This window comes from Esox lucius, chromosome 21 (assembly GCF_011004845.1).
Source record: "Esox lucius isolate fEsoLuc1 chromosome 21, fEsoLuc1.pri, whole genome shotgun sequence".
Lineage (NCBI taxonomy): Eukaryota > Metazoa > Chordata > Actinopteri > Esociformes > Esocidae > Esox > Esox lucius.
This window is the reverse complement of record NC_047589.1, coordinates 8,800,562-8,823,836: the sequence shown is the minus strand read 5'-3', so window position 1 is coordinate 8,823,836 and position 23,275 is coordinate 8,800,562. Positions and strand designations below refer to the sequence as shown.

At 42.9% G+C, this 23,275-nt stretch overlaps 1 protein-coding gene across 3 annotated transcripts in view; it reads left to right on the top strand.

Moving 5' to 3' along the window:
* Window positions 1-23,275, top strand: part of asap1b (ArfGAP with SH3 domain, ankyrin repeat and PH domain 1b) — a 59,604-nt gene that overhangs the window by 2,858 nt on the left and 33,471 nt on the right. For all 3 annotated transcript variants that reach the window (XM_010885533.5, XM_010885532.5, XM_010885534.5), the window contains exons 4-5: window positions 17,280-17,352; window positions 19,762-19,907. In XM_010885533.5, coding sequence (XP_010883835.1) covers window positions 17,280-17,352; window positions 19,762-19,907 — 219 coding nt within the window. The remainder of the gene's footprint in view (window positions 1-17,279; window positions 17,353-19,761; window positions 19,908-23,275) is intronic.

Genomic DNA, 23,275 nt, shown 5'->3' with positions numbered 1-23,275 from the left:
AATGTTAGTGGTGTAATTAGTTACATTGTTAACTCATAATATCCAAAGGATCAGCACAAAATATGTTATGCTTTTGTTGTGTAGTGATGATGTCATTACTGTCTTCTGTGGTTAACTCGCGCTCAAGCCTGCGTTCATTCTGGGCAGTTTAAATTGAGCTAGTTTTTGCTCGTACTGCTAGCTGGCTGGTGTTGCTGGGCAGAGGGGGGAGGATTGGATTGGATAAAGGAATGGGGAGGGAGTGCTGAAGGGCCTACAGCTCACCGGTCACTCTTGGTTGCGTAACACTTGAGCAGAGCAACCAGGCAGTAGAAGCCGAGTGCGCTGGCTGTCTCCCCACGTATGGGGGGGGGGGGGGGGGGTTTGGATGGAGTGATGGATTGATGGAAAAGCCAGCCCTCACAGCCTCCGGCTGCCTACCGAGAGAGATATTGGCATTTTCAGTAATTCTCATCTAGAACGACTCGGCACGTTGTGGCGTAAACATCAGACTGGTTCTTAAGCTTAGCGCAGTGTTTGGGTTGTTCTGATCGTTTGGTACGTAGAGCTGCGGCGTCTTTGTTTGCAACCGGTGCCGGAAGATATCACAGACGTGCGTGTAGCACGTGCACACACACGCACACACTCACACACATACCCAATGCTACGTCTGATCCGCGAGGTGAGTTTAATCAGGTGAGGCAGGTGGAGACCGTGGAGACCCCGGCAGTCTCACGCCACTTTCCCATCTTCATTGGCTTTGGGGCGAAGAAGGGCAGCAGTATGAATCTTTGCCTTTCCATATTAAAACCAACACATGACCTACTTTTCCATAGAATGAAATAGAAATTAGGTCTATGTCGTATCTCTTCGAGTCCCTGGTTGAATGTTTTGCATAGTTGAGATAAAGTGACAGCCAGGGCAGATGTTTCCATTAAAGTAAATCTCACTGCTGGCTTGAAAATATCAAGCGGGCACTGATTATAAGACTAGGGGTGTTAATGCTGTTTCATGGCCGAATCTCCAGTCTGTCCCTGGTACCAACACAGATAGTTAATTATCTTCACCTTCCAGTTGGCTCATCTTCCCCTCCTCAGCCCCTTTAACTGCCCCCCAGGTTGATGCTGTAAATGTGTTCTCAGGCAACTTACTTGGTTAAATGAATGACACACTCTTATCTGGGGATTCCAACCAGAAGTCTTTTGGTCTCTGGCCCTACACCCTAACCACTAGGGTATCTGCCATGCAATCATGATCAGTGCTGACAATCTTAAAGCGCTGTGATACTTCATGCCGTGTCAGTGGTCTCATCCTCCATTTACAGGATTCCGGTAAGGAGTCGAGAGAGAGAATACACTGTAGATACGGCACTTTCAATCTATTGCATTGTGCAGCTCCCTCAAGCTGTTATCTAGCAGCGAAACTATGAATGAAACAGTGAAACACAGAGAAGTAAGAATGTTACTAGAACATTGCTTCAGCTGGCTGATGAATCACCCTAAAACAGTCAGCTTTGGTTTCAATTCAGTAACATGTTTCTCAACCAATAGTGATATTTTACTGTAATGTTATTACAGTTTCTTATATTTATTGCGTAACATGCACAATGACTGGTCACTGGCTATATGTTGTAACAAGTCCCCTCCTTCGTTTCTCCGAGTTTTATAGTATACTTAGAAATACAAAAATAATTTAAACCCGAACCGGAGCCATGTTTATTCTCCACACGGAGCAGATTTTTGTTAGTTTAGTGTAACGAGGAAAGGGCTCACGTCATGAATCACCTCGCTGAATCGGTGCCTCACAGCTCCGACGGGGACTGTGCTGCAAACGAAAAACATCTGTTGGAAGGGCCGCCATGTGCGCCCAGCCCGTTCTGCAGCGGTAGCCACTCTGGAATTCAAGCCTTCATCACATGACGGGGACAAGGGCAACAAAAGAGCAGAAACCTATAATCTCTTTTCTTTAAACAAAGACGAGATGCCATAGAATTAGGCTTTTCCGAAACATTGATGTTATACGAGTTTAGGGCAGAACGCCCTGACAGTGTCCTGCTCTGGGATGCTACGCCTTCCAGATGGCATTCCTCCTCACACACGTTATAGATCTCCAACTCTGTGAAGGTTAAGCAGTATTCCAGGTCTATAGCCGCATTACTGTGACCTCTAGAAAGTATTAGGGGCGATGTGTTTTTCTGTTCTCTTGTAGAAGTAGAAGAAAAACAACCAAAGACCAGTGACATGAAATGTTTGGTTTGGGCTGTGTTTTAACCATGGCTAGCAAGGCCGAACTGGGAGGGGGTTCTCTCATTCCCTTTCTTCTTAGTAATGGTAAAGAATGTCCATAATAATCCTTTTTTGGTCTTGTATAGAACTTATCAGATAACATCTTGCATCACCTCCAACCATCCAACCCCCTCCTACACACAGTCTTCAGTCTCTTGGTTTAGATGCTGTGCAGTAAGAATACCTGCTGCCCTTCTCATTGTTGAGCATCTTCTTCGGTCTCTGTGTCTCCAAGTCATTTTCTCTGTTTGTTCACTGGGTAAATTATGCAAAGGTACAGGTTGAATATTTCATGGGGTAACCTGAGGGGGAGATCTGACCTACGGGAGGTAGAAAAACAGTTGGTAGGCTTCCATATAAAGTGAGCATTCTAAAAGTGTGGAGAGAGAGATTGAGAGTTGCATCAAAACTTCAACTCCACACTTCAGTTATCATTTACAGAGTGCTGCTTCCAAAGAGCTTTAATGACTTCCCCCCTTTATATTAGCACTGTCCATACCAGCGCTAACCCATTTAGCACAGTCACAACAGGGAAAAGCTCCACTGCTTGTTCATTGTTTATATATAGCTCCCTACTAAAAGAAATATGAAAAACAAAGACCAGCAAGATGGCAGGATAGCGCAAAAATAACTGCAACCACCTATTATTGCGCAGTCTAGCATAACAGGAAGTGACATGATGTTAAGGGCAGTAATGCAAGCTGCTATGGTTAATCAAGGTTTACGCTCTGTAATACATGAGTAACCTTCTGAAGGACGGTTGGAAATTATGAATCCTTATCTGCTATTGAATTCATGTGCAGAAGTGATTATTTAAGTTTCCCCTTCCTTTGTTAGGGAAATCCTAAGATGCTGTCTGAGGAAACCACAGCTTTTTCCAGGGTGAAACGTGCAGCTCTAACGTGCCCTGATCTTGGAATATTTTATTCTCTCTGTTCTCATTCGATGTGACTGATTCATTGAGATTTAGGACAGCCAGCCAGGCAATTGCGACTCCCCTATGAGGCCCTCTATGGTATCTACCCTACATATGGTGGATTGCGTCATTGAGTTCGCTTTTTAAACCGAGAGAAACATCGCCAGGAAGATATAGGAAAACCTCAGTGGACCGGCATTCCTTCGGGCATGCCTCTCACACCACATCAGTGATGAAGGATGAGGACAAATGTTTGTCTTTTCACAGTTCTCTTCCTCAATCGCTGTTAACGTCTTGACAGAAACCATTATTTTCGTTCCGTCTTTCTTTGAAGAACAATGGATAAATGACTATCTGTGAAATTGCTGTCAGTTTCAACCCATGTGAGAGTCAAATTGAGAATACACAATATTGTCCAAATGACACAGTTAGATGGTTAAAAAGAAAAATCTATTCGGTCCATTCTTCCTTTTAATACGGTTATTAGAACGAGTGAGAGCGAGCAGTAGAGAGACCGTTTTCCTGTCATTCTGACCAGAATGTGACATATTGTTCAGAGTTTTGCTGTTCAGTTAAATGGAAAAGGGAAAATGTCTCTCTCCTGATGTTGGTGTTGTACTGTTTTCAGATGTTTTGAGGAGTGCAGAGACACACAGACACAGCGTTTGGATTTCTGATCGCTTCAGGGATGCCTACATTGTTGAGAAAGGTCGCTGAAACCTCAGGCTGCCTATGACACCTCTTCTGATTTGGGCCTCGGTCCAAATAACGTGTAAACTTCACGCCCTCTGTGACACATTTGTTTTGACATGTTATTTACAGTAAGATGTTATTTACAGTAAGAGATAACATCTCCATTTGACTGAGTGAGACACACTGCACATGCTCAGTCTCACATGGAACATGCCTAATTAGAAGATGGAATGCATGCTCAGTCTCACATGGAACATACCTAATTAGAAGATGGAATGCAGTGCTATCAATCAGTGGACCCATCAGCTGCCCCTCCAACGTCAGACCGAGAATTAGTCCATTTGAAGTCCATGAAATGGAGATGTCCCCTTTTTGAACACCTTCCCAGGAAGGGTAGCATTAATATTTGTTTTGTTCCCACATTGTTTTTGCTATGTTTTCTTTTATTGCATGGTTTTTACATTGTACTGCTCAACCGACGACGAGAACGGTCTGAAATGCGGTTCGCTAAGAGGAGATTTTCGCAATGAGAACAAGTCATATAAATACTGAATAATTCATTAAAGTGAGACGGGTTTCCTCATAGACAGGTTTTACATAGCAAAGTGAGTGCCGGCAATGTTCCAGGCGTCTTACCTCAACACCTCAGGACAGATGTGCCTGGCTGAATAATTGATGAAGTTTGGGCTTTTTTGAATTTTTCCCCTGTGTCTCTAGCAGGCAAATGAAACAGAACAGTGTTTAGTGGCATATTGAATGACCTAGCTCCCTCTCACCTAATCTCCTATTAACATTTTCTGAGCTACACCATAAACGGCTGTCACTCAAAGTGCATGCGAAACCTGTCACGTAAAAGTGTTCTTTAGATGAACCGCCTGCATAAAAAATCGGACTTGCAATACTCAGAGTGACTTTAAGGTGCTCTTTTTTAGCAGCAAGCTGTCCTCCACAGGTTTGAGCCTTGACCTGAACAAGGCCCCAAAAAGCCCCATGCGTAACGCAAAGCTAGCTAGCTGAACAAGGGTCCAAAAAGCCCCACTGCATAACGCAAATTGGGCACCCTCCTCTGGGTGCCGTGGGTTAACTGTGGTTGTCAGGTGAGTGAGCACTTTCAAACACGTAGGTACCGATATGATGTTCTGGGCAGAAGAGTTGTTTGGACAAAAGCAGAATAGCTTGGTGCGGAAACCTCTGAGTAAAGTTTTATCGCAGTATCTCCCATGGTAACATGGTAACACGCGGCAGGTCAGATCAAAGGTCTCTGTTTAAAACTGTCACCTAAGCCTGTAGAATCTGAAAGTTCTGTCGTCGCTGAGCTCCATTAGGAATTCAGAGGGGAAGGCTGGCCATCAGGCGATAGTAGTGTATAAGCCTGAGGCCGTTCAAAACCAGCGGTCTTCGGTCAACAGGCCCCAGACAGATTTTGATTCCCCCACCCCACACTGGCCACGGCGTATTCCTCCCTTCACTTCAAAATCGGGAAAGAGCAGGGATCAGGGCCCTAAAGCCCTGCTGCCGGAGCTAAGCCTAGTCAGGGACTAATCCTCTGTTTGCTAATAGCCCTGGTTGATATATGCCGGGCAGCTGTGGCAGGAAGGGATGGTAGGCCAACAGCTGGAAGTCCAGGCTGGGGACTGATTATCCAAATTCCCTGTTTTTCAGACAGCAAACAAACCCGACAAACAAACAAACACCATACAAACACGAAAGGTCCCCAAAACTCCCTGCTGTGAGTGAGACATCCCAAGTGTGGATTAGAACTGTCGCGGTAAGATTTCTTTAAGGAATTTCAAGTTGCGTGTCTCGGGATTGTAAACCTCTCCTTTTCTCTGTGAGTTTCATGTGTGCTGCGGTCTGTGGCCTTCCTTTAAGACTGGCCTGAGGGTCGGAGTAGCAGTGTTGCTCGCCAGCTTCATGCTCATCTCCTGGCCTGAGTGGTTAACACTAGAAAGTTGACTCTCTGCTTCCGGGCGAGGTGATGGCATTTCACCTCCAGTCCGCGCGCGCGCGCGCGCGCGTGTGATGTTAGCGCAGCGCTTTATCAGAAGTACAGAACGTACCTGCCGGGAGAATGGCTCCGATGTGGAGTTCCTCAAGCCAGCTCAGGGAAAAAGGAGCACCCACTGATGGTCACTGGGCCAACACTCAACTGCTTCAGCACCACTTTGGGATGGTTGATAACCACAAGACAGCAGCTAGGTAGTCTTACAACCTGAGTATTTGTCCTGGACATCAAAGGTACAGTATTTTAGAATGAATATCTCACAGATGTCTTTAGTGACGGTGGATGCGGTCAAGTCTGCTGAAAGGAACGTGAGCAAACACTCAGCGAACACGTCCCTGTTTGGTGTTCCCTTTTACTCAAGTGGCCAGTGGGAGTGGATACACCGGTGGCTTTGGAATAGCGACTCTTTCTCCCGGCGGAATCCCGTAAACTGTGAAACCTGATACACGCCCGCAGAAAACTTCAAGGAATGCTGTAAAGCGCAAAGAAAGATTGGCCACGACTCTGGCCCGGGGCTCAGGGCCATGTGGTGTAGAATGGAACGCAACAACTCAGGGACTGGAAATAGTGCTACTTCTGATTGTGTTTTATCTAAGACGGAGCGTCTCGTTTCTTGATGGTCCCATCCAGATTCCTGTGGATTTCGGCTGTGGCTCGTCCTTTGAATGCAGGATGCTGAGTTGGTGGAGATAGTTGCCAGTCACTGAAGAGATAAGATTGAGATTAGCGATAACATGGTTATAGTACATGTAGTTAGAATACCTGTTTGTGTAATTGGTGAATATTGTGTTTGACTCATTGTTTTCATACACTCATGCCTAAGATTCTTGGATATGTTTGTGACACTTGTTAATCATTAAACTCTTTTACTTACTTTTAGTGTAATAAAGAATTGGAAAGTTGGCTTGAATAAAAAAATCGCTTGCAACCAAAATGTAAGTCAGAGCAATAGACAAGAGTCATACATATCATTATTATTATAGACAAAGTGCATGGTCAAAAAGTATAAAATTGCTTATAATTCCATTACTAGTATAAATGTTACTTGTTTTTGGAAGGTCACAAATATCTGTTGTTCACCTGAACCACGCGTGCAACCACAGGTTAAATAAAACTGCTCTACAATATTTCTTGAAGATATATTTATTGGTCTCAGCATGACACCCAACTGCTGAAAATATAACGTAATAAAAATAACATAAAAATAACTTGGTTACGGTCATTTATTGAAGTTACTGGGTTGGTGTGGCCTGTTCATTTCATGAGGAAAACGTTGCTTCTTTTGGCCATTGACTGGCTATTCAGCCACACGCGGATGGCTCTTTGGTGAATGTTTGCCCTGAAAATCCCTCAGCTCTGTTTTGTGCTTCTATTCTCACTTTTTCGAAGAGGGAGCTACTTTTAGAGATGCGGCCAGGGCTGTCATGTTTTATTCATCAGCCGCGCTGAGGTACACAGTCTCACAGTCTCATTCATACCAATCATAATGTCTGGGAACTAAATAGGCGGTGGCTTACTGTTCCTCATTTATGAGTAATGACCTACTCCAACACACGATTGATAAAGCTATGTCTGTTTTGGTCCGTGTGGGCTGTGTGCGCTTCTGTGGTGAATGGCATGTAACACATAAGAAACACAGAGCCTTAGAAAGTCACTGGTGGTGGCAGCACACAAAGGCTTGTGAAATGCACTCCTCTGGCACAGACAAGCAGTCCGTCTCCTCTCAACACCAGAAGTTGGAACGTAGTAGCCCTTGCGTTGCGTGACCCCACCAACCATAGCTTGGCCAGCTCAGCAGCCAAACTCTCCATCCTCCACCCAAAGTATGTGACCTTCCAGTGAACAGCAACCGCTGGGCCTGGCTCGGTCCCTCCCAACATCCCAACACTTTCCCTAGTCCCCATACTCCCTCTCTGGACGGCTTCACTGATTGGTCACTTCGTCGTAAATGTCCCTAGACGTTAAGTGGTTCTCCTCTTTTTCTAAATGAGGCTGTTAAGAAGATGATTTTGCACCACAAATATCTCCAAGTGCAATTGTTAGGGTTATTGCCCTGCTTTTAAATGGACAGCGGTTGTTTTCTCTTTTTGGGAACCCAAAAGCTGGTTTAAACCTTCTGTCTGAGATACTGTTGGGGATGTTTTTTGTTTTTTTTACCTGAGTCGGAAAGTTCAGGCCAGAGAAAGGGACGTTCACTCGCATCCTGCCAGTGAAAATGGTTCTCAGCCCTTCCTGTTTGAATTGTGCCCCATGTTTGGACAAGAAGCACTGTCATTTGGTAGACATTTATTAAAAGACAGAGGCAAATATGCTCTTGTCGAAGTCAAACAACTCTTTGGCAGCGTTGTGACTGACTTGCTTGTTTGAGCCACGCTGTCTTCACTGTGGTCTAAGCAAACACCCACTGTGGAGACGTTGCCAATAGATGGACTCCATTTCAACTGGACTGTGCCGCAGTGATGCGTGAGGATGACACATTTCACCAGTGTCATCAGTCTTGTGCTTGGTCCTCCGTCTGCCTATTTCATTTTCCCCATGCTTGTGTAATCAGATTGGAGAATGTGAAGTTTTATATAAATGCAATTAATTATTTGCAAGCATCAGGCCTACACATTTAGGTGCTTAGGTTTCTCTTCACCGTCTAGCTATGCAAGCGTGAGGACAATTGAGTTGTGCTGGTGGAAAGATGATTTGTTTATGTTATGTTACAGCCTTGTTGTTTTGTAAGCTAATGTTTCCAACTAGCTAACGTTAGTTGGCTATCTTAACGATGTGCTAATTCTGGGCTTTAAATAAGCATGCATTATTACACAGTTTGGTGTTCACTATAAACTTAACTAGCTAGCTCTGTTTTATGGTAGCAAGCTTGAGGAATAGTCTCTCAAATTTGGGCTTCAGTCAGGGCTGTAAAAGGTTATTTTTGATTTCCTCCACCCAGGAACATAAAAAACCTCGCTGAATGTGTATAGTCTCTGTGTAGTAATTAGTTTACACAGTGAGCATTGTACATCAGCACCACATAAGAGCGTAGAATATATAAATGTTGCCTCAGCATTATGGCAACGTTGATCCTAAGCTGGAGGGATACCTTCAACGAAATCATCACTGGGTCGGTTGATCAAAAACAAATGTCTCTGGTTTGTTGCGTCATGTCTTCCAAATAGCCTTTCAGTAAAAGTTAGGAAATAATTCAAGACATGGTCAAATTGGCTGGTTCAAGCGTAGTCTAGAAGGGGTATTAGAAAGATGTATTCTAGTTGTAAGGTTAGGCACACTTTGAAAGCAGCACTTCTGAAATGGTGAAGGGGATTGAGCAAATCTGGCCCTGAGAATGGGAACAGTGCTCTGGCTCCACTCAGTCTCAACCAGACAGATGAGAGAGATGGAGAGACAGACAGGACGGACAGGGAAACCTCCCTCAACCCACGGAAAGGTGAATGTCGAACTGATGCGTGAGACAGCTCGGCTCATGTCTCCCAGGCAACCCCACGGCTGTCTGTCTGCCCGGTGACGGGTGACCTTGGACACCTGGGAAAAGACAACAGCTGAGAGTAAAAGAGGACAAGCTCATGAGCAGTAAAGGGACACTGATTGACGGAGACGTTTGCCTTTCGCAGTTCACGGTGGAGAAAAAAAGAATCGTGTTTCGTTGGTGTTGTTTCTGGAATGATCTGCGAAACGCGATTTGTAGCATGTTGTCGGTGAACAGGCTCCCAACGGAGAGGGAACACACTAGGAGTCCTCTGCAGTGTCACCCAGTGACAGTCAGGCCTTCTGCTTCCTGTTTCCTGTTGAAGGAGGGCTGGAGAGGGGAAATGCCATGTCTGCTATGCACTTGGAAGATACAGCCGGCGGCAGGAACCACGGCAGGGTCCCAAATCGGACGCTACTTCCTTCATAGTGTCCCCCTGAATTGGTGGACTAGGGAATAGGCTGCCGTTTGGTTCAGATCCCAGAAAGTGTTGGCGCCTCGGCCCACTCTACCTTGTACCTTCCTGTCACGCACAGTCTCAATAACCAGTGTCCTTGACCTCTGACCACTCCTCGCTGGGTCCTTGAACTCCTCTGTTAGGGTCTTGGACCTGTGCGTTTGGGCGCTTTAAAAGCATTCCGACATGGGCGTGTTGGATTTCACTGAAGCACAAAATGGGCTTTCATGGCGGCTGAAGCTTCGAAAGGGAATTTGCCCTAGAATGTTTTCTTCCTTGTGTTGTATTCTTCCATTTTTATATTCTTAGGTAGTAGGCATGAAATATTTCTTTCCCCTAATTCTTGTTTTGAGTGTTCTGGATCTAGTTCATATTGGGAGTGATTGGCCTACTCACTCATCAATCACGCTGGATTGTATCAGAGCTTAACATTAGCTGTTGGTCGATCAGAACAAAGCATTTACTATATCGACTAGTTAACTGGCTTTGCAAGGGCATTCTTGCCAGAGCTGAGATGCATTCTTACTGGTTGCCAGGGGGTGTGGAGGAATCTGTGCCAAGTTAGCTGTGTTCCATAGAACTATTTTGGCCCTTTGAGACAGAGACGAATGTTAGAAGCTTAATCTCCATCCTTTATATGCGACTAGTTTTTCACATCGATTTGGTGGTAACACATGCTTGTATACATAGCATTAGACCTGAGAACGTGTTGTTTCCAACCACGCACTGAAATGAGAATGTGTGAATACTAGTCGCCATCCTTCCTGTGATGTTTAGCTGATTTGAATGCAATTCACAATTGACCTTGTTCAGTCGTAACTGAAATCCATATGTCACATACTGGCTGTTGCTTCGGCATTAGTGAGCACTGCTGTTTGCTCTGTGGGAAAACTGACGCTAGCCCTAATGTAGGACCAAGGCCTCTGAAGACCCTAACCCCGGGGTCTCAAGGACCCTGGGTGGATGAGACAGGTATCGTCTGACGTCCCTGCCCCTGTAGTGTCTACTCCATGTAGCATGCTCCATACTAATGTAAAATCATGTTCATATCAAAAGCGGAATATTTAATTAAGGCAACGCAGACACAGAGAGGATTATGGGTGACCTTTGGCGGGGGTGCCAGCTGCTCCCCACTCTCTTGTTCCTTCTGCGTGCTGTCCTCCCCTCTCTCCCTCCGCCCTCTCTCTCTCTCCCTCTCTTTATGTCCCCCCTCCCTCTCTTTCTCTGCCTCACCCTCTTCCTCCCTCTCGCTCCCTCTCTGTCTCTCTCTAATCTTGTAACATTGTTGGAGGGGCGTTTTGCTTACTGCTGGCTGCCCTGCCTTTGTTCTTTTCCTGAAGTGCCCTACTCTCTGTCTGAATAATCAGTCCTGGATTAGTGTGTCAGACATCGGTGTGTCCCAGAACTACGCCTATGGCCTTGTCTGTGTCCTTGGTTTACATTAGCCTCTTCTCGCATCATGTTATCATTTTGTATTCCACCAAACGAGTACAGGCTGGCGATAAACAGGTTATTTGCTAAAATGTAGACAATACACCTTTTTGTTTAGACTAAATCAATTTGTTTCGAAACATTTAGGCCGGTTGTTATGAAAAGTATGTTGTTTAGACCAATCGCGCTGTTTGTTTATGAGTTGCTAATCAAGTACCGATCAGTTGTATCCAATCTTTTTCTTTTCTTTTAACTGTAAACATTTCTCAAAATGTGTACATTTCTGTAAACAATCAGTAGAACTAGCTGATTGTTTTCTTTTGAATATTTGTATTAAAAATCTACACTGAAGTTTTACCTGTTATCTGGAGATCTATAAAGAACTGAAATAAAGGACATTCAGATCTACTCAAGATAATTCCTTCATAGTTTTAATAGGATTAAATAATCTGTTAGTAAAGAGTTTAAAATAGTTCTGCAACTTGGAATCCTTCAGAAAAAGGCCATACATCGGGGGGAAGACGAATGAAAATCATTCAAGAAACAACACTGCCTACAAAGTTCTGTACCTCGTTTTTCAACTCTTCCAACTCTACGCAATGTAGAATCTGACAGTCTTGAGCAAGTTCAACTTGTGCGAATTCCATCTCTAAATCAGACCTGTTTAAGACTGGCACTGTTTAATGTGCAGTCTCTAATGAACAAAACTCTATTATAACTAGAGTTAATCAAGTACAATGACCTTGGACTTTTTCGCTGGATAGATGGCACAGAAATTGTGATTCCTAGCTTCCACCTGGCTATGAATGAAACGTCCACCTGGCTATAACTATCTGGAAAAGGACCGTGCCCATGGCAGGGGTGATGGTCTGGCTGTTTTTCACAGAGTGTTTTGAGCTGAACATTTTGCCTGTCCCACCTGGCTTATAATTTGAGTGCATTGCTTTTAAACTGAAGCCTATCTCTGGCATACTTATCTTTCGTACTCCAAATGCAGCCTCGTTTGTAACAGTTTTCTGAGCTAACCACATTGCTGTGTCCTACTCTATCCAGTGTTGTTGTCCTTGGTGGTTTCAACATTCACCTTAATTCAACAAAATGTTCCTTTACCACTGACTTCCTGAACCTGCTGGACTGTCTGAACCTGAGACAGCATGTCAACGTCCCCACACACGATCATGGACATACACTTGACCTCATCATCACTGGTGAAATCCCGTCATCAGACCTGGATGTACATGAGTTAGGTGTCTCTGACCATAGGTTGTGACATAGTCTGTAATTACTTCAGCTCTGCCCTAAGGGGACTGTTAAACTCAGAAGCATCAAGTCCCTTGACACGTCTGTCTTCCGGGAGACAGTACAGCCTGCCCTTCTATCTGTCTGTCACAAGTCCAGCATCTGATGAGATGGTTGACCTGTATAACAGCACATTGAGGAACACCTTAAACATTCTTGCCCCTGTACAATCCCATCAAGTATCATTCCCAGCGGTCTTCCCCATGGAGCCGTGCAGCATGAAGACACACGGCCACAAGATAGAATGTCGGTGGAGAGACACTAGCTTAACTGTCCACCTACTGGCCTATAAAGACCACCGGAATTGTTATTTTAAAGCTTTAAAAGCAGCCCACTCTTGTTTCTACTCTTCTTTGATTGGGAATGGGAAAGATAATCCCAGGACATTATTTAACACCATTAGTCGCCTCCTCCAAACTACAGACTCTGGCCTTCCCAATGCAACCACCAAACAGTGCAATACATTCTTCTTCAAGAATAAAATCAACAACAATAGAAAGAACATTCTATCCTGTTACCCTAATCCCCTCAGGCTCCTTTCCAATCCTGCTCCTTTTTCTAAGTGATTTTGCTCCTTTTCCAGTGGATCTCTTGACCCTATTCCAACATCACTATTCAAAAAATGCTCAGCCACTCTCATTGATTTTGTCACTTGTTTGTTCAACAAGCCCCTGCACACTGGGCAGGTAACTTCGCTAAAAAGATGGCAGCCATCACACCCTTGCTCAAGAAACCGTCCCTTGACCCAGACAACCTTTCAAACTTAAGGCCTTTTTCCAAACTCCCATTCTTATCTAACTAAAGTCCTAGAGAAGATTGTGGCAACTCAACTTTACTCACACCTCAGTGCTAACCAGCTTCATGAGGTTTTCCAGTCTGGCTTTATGCCAATGCATAGTACTGAGACAGCATTGGTGAAGGTTGTTAATGATCTTCGCATGGCTGCAGGATCCCCCTCCATTCTGATTATTCTGGGCCTCAGCCCAGCTTTTGACACAGTAGTTCTACTCCGGCGCCTAGGAGAGCACACTCCCATTTCTGAGACTGCCTTAAACTGGTTCACTTCTTACCGTAACCGCAAGCAGCAGGTTTCTCTAGGTGAGGCAGGACCCGAGGAGTTCACATGTGGTGTCCCACAAGGATCGGTGCTAGGACCGATTCTCTTCCTGTTATACATGCTATCAATTCCACTGCAACAGTGATGACACACGGGTGTACAAAACCAAGCCTGACACAACAACTGCCGTGTCAACCCTGTCCAACTGTCTGGATGAGGAAAAACCTTGGATACAGAACAGGTTTCTCCAGCTCAATAGCAGCAAGACAGGGACAATCCTTATAGGCACCCAACAGCAAATCACCAACTCCTACAACATCTGCCCTGCCTTTGACAGGCACATCATTCCCTTCTCCTCAGTCATCACCAATCTGGGTATGAAATGTGACCCTACTCTCTCATTTAAGGCCCAGATTTGACATGTCAGTAAAACATCATTCTTTCACCTTAAGAAAATTTCTCGCCTAAGACCTTCTCTCACCTTTTCTGATGCAGAAAAGCTTATTCATTTAAATTTTTTCCCCAGAATTGATTATGGGAATGCAGTACCAGAGGGCCTGCCAGCAAATAAAATTCATAAAATACACCTCATCCACAACAGTGCTACAAGGATCCTGAGACAATCAAATAAACCTGCCCACATCACACCTGTCCTTGCTGACCTTCATTTGCTTCCTGTCCCTCAAAGAATTTACTTTAAAATTATCTGTAAATCTATCAATGGCATTGGACCTGCCTACTTATATGACCTGCTGTCCTGAACCTCCACGCCCTCAACAGTCCAGCAACCTTAATCTGCTCAATGAACCAAGAACCTGGCTCAGAAAAATGGGAGGCCACGCCTTTTCTTAAATTGGACCTGACCTCTGGATACTCCCTTCCTGACAGCCTCAGGGCTGCACAGACAGTCATGGCTTTTAAAGCCTTAAGACACACCTCTATCGGTTGGCCTGCCCTTCCATTTAATCAAATTATACATTATACTGTACAATATTATATAGTAATATGTATTTAATTTTAGTTCACTGTATTATCATTGTAGTTAATGTATACAGCTCTGGAAAAAATTAAGAGACCACTGTACCTTTTTCTTTTGAATGAGGAACAGAAGCGTTCAATTTGCAGTTGTATCTTAATCTTAACCCTTCTGTTCCTCACTCAACCTTTTTCAACTTTTTTGGAAAGGAAAGAAAAAGGTGCAGTGGTCTCTTAATTATTTAATTTCTTTTATTTACATAATATTATTTTCATTTTCTGTTTCAAGTGCTATACATGCAATAGATTATTATTAATAATAATATTATTATTACAAGGTTGCCTTCCTGAAACTGACACAGCATACTCATTTTGCGCACTATTCCGATGGAATCAAACTGAGGGATCACATGCTCTCTGAAAAGATTTAGGGCAGAGGTCTCAAACTGGTTCCACGGAGGGCCATGTGTCTGCAGGTTTTTGGGGTTTCCTTTAAATTGGTTCCCAGTTCAGAACTAAACAACCAGGTGGGGGTAGAAACGAACCAATTAGTGACCTAAATAGTCAATTAAGTACAAGGTGAGAGCAAAAACCTGCAGACACTCTGCCCTCCATGGAACCGGTTTGAGACCTCTGGTTTAGGGGTTCTTCTCATTTCAGCTGTTTGGGAAGTACAAGGGCTCCTCGAATAACGTATTCTGTTCCCCTCCAGTATATGTAGTATCGGTTGGGAACGTTTTTCTTTTGCACTTAATGCTTTATTGGAGTATTTATTTATTTACCGTTTATTTACCAGAGGCAGTAGCTTAGGCCTCTGGAGTCTAGACCACCGAATGCTTCCACAGTTTCAATTTAATAAACCCCTAAATAATCCTCCAGAAAAAAATGCAGCTACCGTCTGAAAGCAGTTATGTAGGTAACGGTATATGAACACCACCATGAGTTTATGCTCCTGAGTCAGAGCTAGAAGATCAAAGCACCGTTGCCTGGGGAAAAAAGGCCCTGGGGGCCTGGGGCCACGTGCAACCGCATCCATAATTGGGGAAGAGCCACGTAAAACCATCCGGGGGCCAACCCCGTCCGGGCTTAATTACGTTGTTAAATTTAATTAGCTCGATGGATGTTATAGCTAGCGTACCTTAGCTGTTGACCAGCAGATGCTAATGTTTTTTATTTATGTTGGTGTTTATCGTCACCATAAGTGATTGTGGCAGTGTTATGGTTTTGTGAGTTGCCATTTTAATGAGTGAAATATGGATATTGTTTTTACCTCGGAGAAGTGGGAAAGAGGAACATCTACCTTTATTTACTTAGGTACAGGGTGGGTTCTAATACTGAATGTACATAATGTGTATAGTAGATATGCTTATGTAATTTCTCATGCTTTTCTACCAATGGACCCTGGCTGTGGGTAGATTCATGCTTGTGTGTTTGATGTCTCCGTAGTAGTGAGCACTCCTTTGCTATCTAGTCCTTCTAACCTGAGCATTTGTCATCTAATCCGGCTTTGTGGTGAACAATACAGAAAACCCTGCTTCACTAAACACCAAGTAGATACATTCGAACTGTACATATTCTACCGAAGGTCTTTGCACACATTTCGGCAACAAAATGCTACATTGCAATATAGAGTTCCGGAGTGGATTTTCCCTCAGCGGTGATAAAAGCTTAGCATCAGCCTTCTTCTAATTGCACGGTCTGTGCGGTGAGAGGATCTCGGGGTCGGTGCCCTAAATGGCACTACACTTACTGTGTGGACACTGGTCAGACATAGTGAACCAGATGCAGGGCATAGAGTGCCATTTGGAACTCATCCACAGCCCCAACATGGAAGCCTGCACATGAACTAACATCTGCCTTTGATTCCATCCCAGTTCATATTCAAAGAAATGTCGCCTGCAAATTAGTGCTAGAAAGTTACAGGTATCTCAGTTGTTGGATACAGTTGGTTTTATTTAACCACAGTCTTTTAGGTAGCGATCTTGGAAAGATGCTACTTGTGAGTGTATGTGTAAGATGCTATCTCAGTTGTGTTTTTACCAACAGAATAGCAGGACTCATTGTTGAGCATTACAAGATTTTGCCCTATATTTGTAGAACATAATTGTGTGGAACGGGGATTGGTTGTTAGACACAGCTGCTTAGCCTCTGGGGCTACTGTCCTTATGATTGTACTTAAGGCAGTTCTTATCTGATAAACGGGTCTGATATTTGGTCGGCCATTTTGAATTCCATGTTCAGGTCAAGTGATGCTTGATGAGCATTTGATACACTGTAATGCCAGTTTGGGTTGCATTTAATGTACTTTTTCTCCTATCATTTATGCATAATACATCACAGTGTGTTTATTTCAGAAGTACAACTTTGAAATATAATTGTTTTTAATATATTACTTCGCCGAGCTTTTGTATGGTTGTTAGAAAACCTACTTGATGGGTATTACATACACAGACCTGATTGGCTGAAAAGATTTAGAGCCCATCCACTTACCGAGATGACGAGTCGTTCATTTGTCTATTGTAGAAAAATCTGACGTGTCACATGCTATTGACCAGAATTTCCACCTGACCCACACAGGCTGAAATTCCTGGGGTTTCTTACTGCACTGGGCCAGGAATGACAAAAGTTGTCAGTATGACAGTTGTATTTTTGGGGTTTGCTATGTGCCACTGTAAACCTTTAACAACTCTTTCTTGTTCTGTGTCCACAGGCTTTGGACCAGGATAGGACTGCATTGCAGAAGGTGAAGAAATCAGTCAAGGCAATCTACAGCTCAGGCCAAGGTGGGACAACATTCTATGTCCGTTTTTTTAAATGACATTGAAAAGCTTTCATCTATACATACACTTTTAATGTCCTCTTACGAAACAAAAATTTCAGTATTTGAAGCTATTCTCAACATTAAGTCTGGTACATTTTAGATTGTTATTCCCTCGAATTGCGGGCTCCTGGCCTCTTCTGGTTCCTCTTACGTCTCCATTCTGGATCCAGTTCAACCCCCATCACTGTCCAACCTCTCTTTGACTGCCTAATGCATAGTGCAGATGAATGCTACTGTTTGAATGATGGGTAAAGCAGACCTGCACACACAACCCACTTGACAAGAGAAAACACACACTCTCCTATAACAAGGAATTGCATCATTACATTTACAACGAAAATGGCATTCTACCAAATGCGGATCTTCCCCACCTTCTCCCACACCCATGACCCAGCCCCAGTGAGGATTACTGTGTGTCAATCTGATTTCAGTCGTAAAAGAGATTATAGGCACCACTAAGCTCTTGCATTCGTAACCGAATTGTATAGGCGGTCCTACACGTGTCGTGGCCATAATGTAATCTGAGCTGTCATCACTCGGCGTAAGCGGAGCCGGCCAACAACAGTGAATGTCTTTTACTGACTGACTGACTGACTGACTGAGTATACCTTGTTAAATAGCGTAGTGGGTAGAGAAGCGGACCTGTGAACTATAAGTCCCGTGTTCGTGTCTCCTTTCAGGCATAGCCAAGTACGCATTATGAATTGTTCCGTATAGACGAAAACTTTGCTGGCTAAAATCTCCAGTAACTACATTATGGTAAGCCTGAAAAAAAAACAGTTTACAGTTTGCAACTGTTTCTGGTAGATTTTTGAAGTATGCATCCATGCATGCGTTTTGGGTCAGGATAGACAAACACATTTGCTGGCTTAACATAGAGTAGTTATGTTATGGTAAGCCTTAACTGAAACTGTATAGGGTTATAATGCAACTGTTTCTGGCATGGAAAAGTTCAGTCTCGCTAGCAATTGCTCAATTCTTATGATTATTCCTAGGAAGTTAGTAGATACTAGTAATCCTATTACTGGCTAACAACCTGTTAAAACAGCCAGTGGCAAAAGCCACAGTTCATAGATGCTACTACTGGCAGTAAACTTAATAAGAAACGTTAGTCAGTTTAACACAATCCTCAGTGGAGTCTAGCAACTGTTGAAACGTGTAATGCCGTGGCATAGTGGTTAAAGACAGTGCCACTCATGTGGGCGTTCTGAGTTTGAATCTATTGAGAGCAACGGCATTTATTAATTATCTCTGGTAGATTCCACTATACTCTCGTCTTTCCACTTGATGAAAAAGTTATCATCACCTTTATTGATAATTATTTTGTCAATGTCATTCACGAATGAAAGACAAAAGTACATTGTTTTGCCATGAAAGAAAAAAATATGTTCTTATGCCATGAAATGAAATAGCTTTGGCAGACTCGCTTGCAATTGCTCAATTATTATCACTATTTCAGTAAGTTAGTAGATACCGGTAAAGCTTATTACTGGTTAATACGCTGTTAAAACGGCCTGTGGCAAACGCCACACATAGACGCTATTTGTGGTGGAGGTAAACTTAGTAAGAAACGTTAGTCAGTTTAACTATACCAATGCCATTCACAAATGGCCATATAACTGTTAAAACGGCCAGTGACAAAAGAGGATTTGTTCAGGGTAGAGACGAGAGGCTATACTGACACCCGGCAAACATGCAGCTCAGTGGTGTACTGGTTAATGACACAGCCTTACACGTGGGCGACACTTTCTATTGCGGGCCGGCTGAACGAGGCTTGCCTGGTTTCTTGTTTTACGGGGGCCCTCCAGTGTAGTACACTACTTTCAACAGGCTGAGCGCCACTCCACACATTGCACATTTCTGGGTGAAATGCAGTGCTGGTGAAATGCAGTGCTGGTGAAATGCAGTGCGCTTTGCAGGATAACAAAAACAATAAAAACACCTTCAGAAAAAATTGGATGGAAAATTAATCCAAATGAGCTAAGAGAACTGAAAGTCTACACTATTTATAGCACCCTGAGGAAATTGTCTTTTTAGAAGGTCCCTGGTTTTGAAGCCTGAGGTTCTCTAGAAGGTGGTTCCAAAGGCTTTGGACAAACAACTAATGAACAACTAACTGTATGTTGATTCTAGGCTTTTAGAAAATGTTAATACAATGCTAGACTTCTACTGGGCACATCTCAAAAGCATGTCTGTTTAATATCAATACAATATATTTTTTATATGAGGAATTTAACATTTTTAAAACTCAAAGGCAACCAATGCAGAGATTTCCGAACCGTGTAATCCAGGCTTAACATCCTGTGGTTGTCAGAACCTGTGCTGCTGGATTCCCGGTTACAACCTGGTTCTCTCTTTCTGTCTTGCCCAGACCACGTCCAGAACGAGGAGAACTACGCCCAGGCTCTGGATAAGTTTGGCAGCAACTTCATAAGCCGAGACAACCCAGATTTGGGAACAGCCTTCGTCAAGTTCTCTACCCTGACCAAAGAGCTGTCAACCCTGCTGAAGAACCTGGTAAGCCACCTGGAACCTGTAGTTTAGAGCCTGGTTAGGGACTTTGGACCAGTAGTTTAAAACCTGGTTAGACACTTTAAACCAGTAGTTAAAACCTGGTGGGACACCTGGGACATTTAGTTTAAAACTGGTAATCACTGAATTACATTTTTCATTATTTTAACCTTGACATTTTTCAAATTTCTAGCAGAGCCTTGGCCAAGAAAGAAGCATGCCAATTGTTCTAAATGAGACTAAATGTATGAAATCGAAGTTAAAACAGTACTTTTTAGAACAATGTTTTTCCCCTATCATTTTGTAAATGTTCTATTATGATAGGGCCTCAAAGCTCTATGTACTATTACCAAACTCCAGTGTTGGTATTGTGATATAAAATACATTTGTGTGATCAAAGCTTGTAATATGCATAATTAGATTTAGATTTATTTTTATCTGTTTTATAGCTGGGCAATATGGAAAAATCCCTATTGCAATAAATATTTGATTAAATGAATGCTATGTTTAAAATATTAATGTGTGCCATAGTGTTTTTTAAATTACTGTTTAATCTACAACTAATAGTTTTATTATTGTAGCCAACCATTGTCCCATTAAAAATCGACCCATATTAGTGAACTTATATAATTTCAAACATCACAATTCTGTACTCTAGGCTACTAAACAGAATCAGAAAACGCTGGAGGTGTTGAATGTTCAGTGTTGCTCATTCTCAATCCTGTTTTCCTCTATGAAGGCCTTGTAGACAAACATTTTTCAGTGAGTCTGTCGCCTTACAGTTGAGGACGTCCATCCTGCTGGCCGACATAAGGGACAGCTAAAGACCACCAGGACAAAAGCCTTGTTGCATTCGCTCCAAAGTCGCTGACTGTTGCTGGATTTAGGTCGTCTGCTCTCTTATCTCTTCGACCTCCATAGATTTCCGCGGACGCGTCGCTCGAAAAAATGTGTCCTGTTAGAATCCTGTGTGTGGGAGGGATTGTTGTTGGATAGGGAGGCCGTCCCTCTCTCTGTTCCTGTGTGGCTGGCCACGAGATTAGACTCCATAAATACATTGAGCTGCCACAGACTACTCTGTCTGTGTGTCTGTGTGTGTGTGTCTGTGTGTGGTGTGTTTGTCTGTGTGTGTGTGTGTCTGTGTCTGTGTGTAGGGGATGGTCCCTGTGCTTAGATGCTGGTGTATGTGTGTGTGGATAAAGGAGGAGGGGTGTAGGTGTGTGCGCGTATAGGTCTGTGTGTGTGTGTGTGTGTGTGTGTGAGAGAGAGAGAGTTAGAGCTCCTCTGAAACCCTCTTAAATCAGCCACCTGTTGGCACTCTCTAGGGAGCTTGTATGCATATTGCCTGTAGTGGCGAAAAGACAAGCAGCTCTCGACATTCCTTAAAGTGATGCACACTGAAGACACGTGTCTCTCTTGCTTGTGTACGGGATGCTTCGAAGACACATGGTTTTACTCGTTCTCGGGTATTTAGCATTTAGTGTATGTGTGTGGTCTTTGTGTAAGTGTCATGTAGTTACACGCCGAATTGTTGGCTCGCTCACCTTGAACACTGGCATGCGGGGCCACCCACATTTGTGACTGAGAGCCGAAGTAACGAAGTTGCCTTTGGAGTTGTTGTGGAACATATGCTCTGTCTTCGGTAATGGGTTCCAGAGGAGTGGCGGTCAACATGTTGCTAATGGTCAGACCTGTCACGGACTGATACAATAATATTGGTTATCTACAGAGGTTAAAGGTCATTGGAAATGCCTGTGGTGTTGCAAGTGTTTATTTGGATCCCTGCTAGCTTTCGCCAAAGCAGCAGTTATTCATGCTGAGGTAACAAACTGGAAAAACAAACATGAAATGCACCAAAAGCACTTAGAGAGCGTCTTTGCAATGGAAATAATACAACTAAGAAACACAACAATACAAAATGCAGTGAGTGGGTGTGTGTAGAGAGGGTTGTGTGACCACACAATAAGTCTGGCAGCCATTTTGCTCTCTGTCCAGGTCTCGGTATCGATTGAACTCTTCACCATAAATGAGTTGTCACTAGTTTGTGGTGTTTACTCCTTATATGCTGTCACTGCTTTGTGGTATTTCCCCTTCATATGCTGTCACTAGTTTATGATGTTTAGTCTTCATATGCTGTCACTAGTTTATGATGTTTAGTCTTCATATGCTGTCACTAGTTTATGATGTTTAGTCTTCATATGCTGTCACTAGTTTATGATGTTTAGTCTTCATATGCTGTCACTAGTTTATGATGTTTAGTCTTCATATGCTGTCACTAGTTTATGATGTTTAGTCTTCATATGCTGTCACTAGTTTATGATGTTTAGTCTTCATATGCTGTCACTAGTTTATGATGTTTAGTCTTCATATGCTGTCACTAGTTTATGATATTTAGTCTTCATATGCTGTCACTAGTTTATGATGTTTAGTCTTCATATGCTGTCACTAGTTTATGATATTTAGTCTTCATATGCTGTCACTAGTTTATGATGTTTAGTCTTCATATGCTGTCACTAGTTTATGATGTTTAGTCTTCATATGCTGTCACTAGTTTATGATGTTTAGTCTTCATATGCTGTCACTAGTTTATGATGTTTAGTCTTCATATGCTGTCACTAGTTTATGATGTTTAGTCTTCATATGCTGTCACTAGTTTTTGATGTTTAGTCTTCATATGCTGTCACTAGTTTATGATGTTTAGTCTTCATATGCTGTCACTAGTTTATGATGTTTAGTCTTCATATGCTGTCACTAGTTTATGATGTTTAGTCTTCATATGCTGTCACTAGTTTATGATGTTTAGTCTTCATATGCTGTCACTAGTTATTGATGTTTAGTCTTCATATGCTGTCACTAGTTTATGATGTTTAGTCTTCATATGCTGTCACTAGTTTATGATATTTAGTCTTCATATGCTGTCACTAGTTTATGATGTTTAGTCTTCATATGCTGTCACTAGTTTATGATGTTTAGTCTTCATATGCTGTCACTAGTTTATGATGTTTAGTCTTCATATGCTGTCACTAGTTTGTGGTATTTGCTCTTCATATGCTGTCACTAGTTTGTGGTATTTACGCTTAATCATATGCTGTCACTAATTCTGGCAGCTGTTTTAGTCTCCCTGGTTTTGTTTTTATCAACTGTAAACAGACACGGCTATCTGAACATGCATATAATGGAAGTAAATACCTAATAATTGCAGAATTTAAAACATTCTCTGACTAACATTTTACTGAAATTAAAAGTTAGTCCATCATTTCATTAATTTCATTTCCTTCTATTAAATAATAAGGCTTGTTCAAACAACCATTGCGAGCGATTCAGATAGCCTTGAACAATCACAGCACCCATGTCCTCCAGTGTTTTGTTACTAC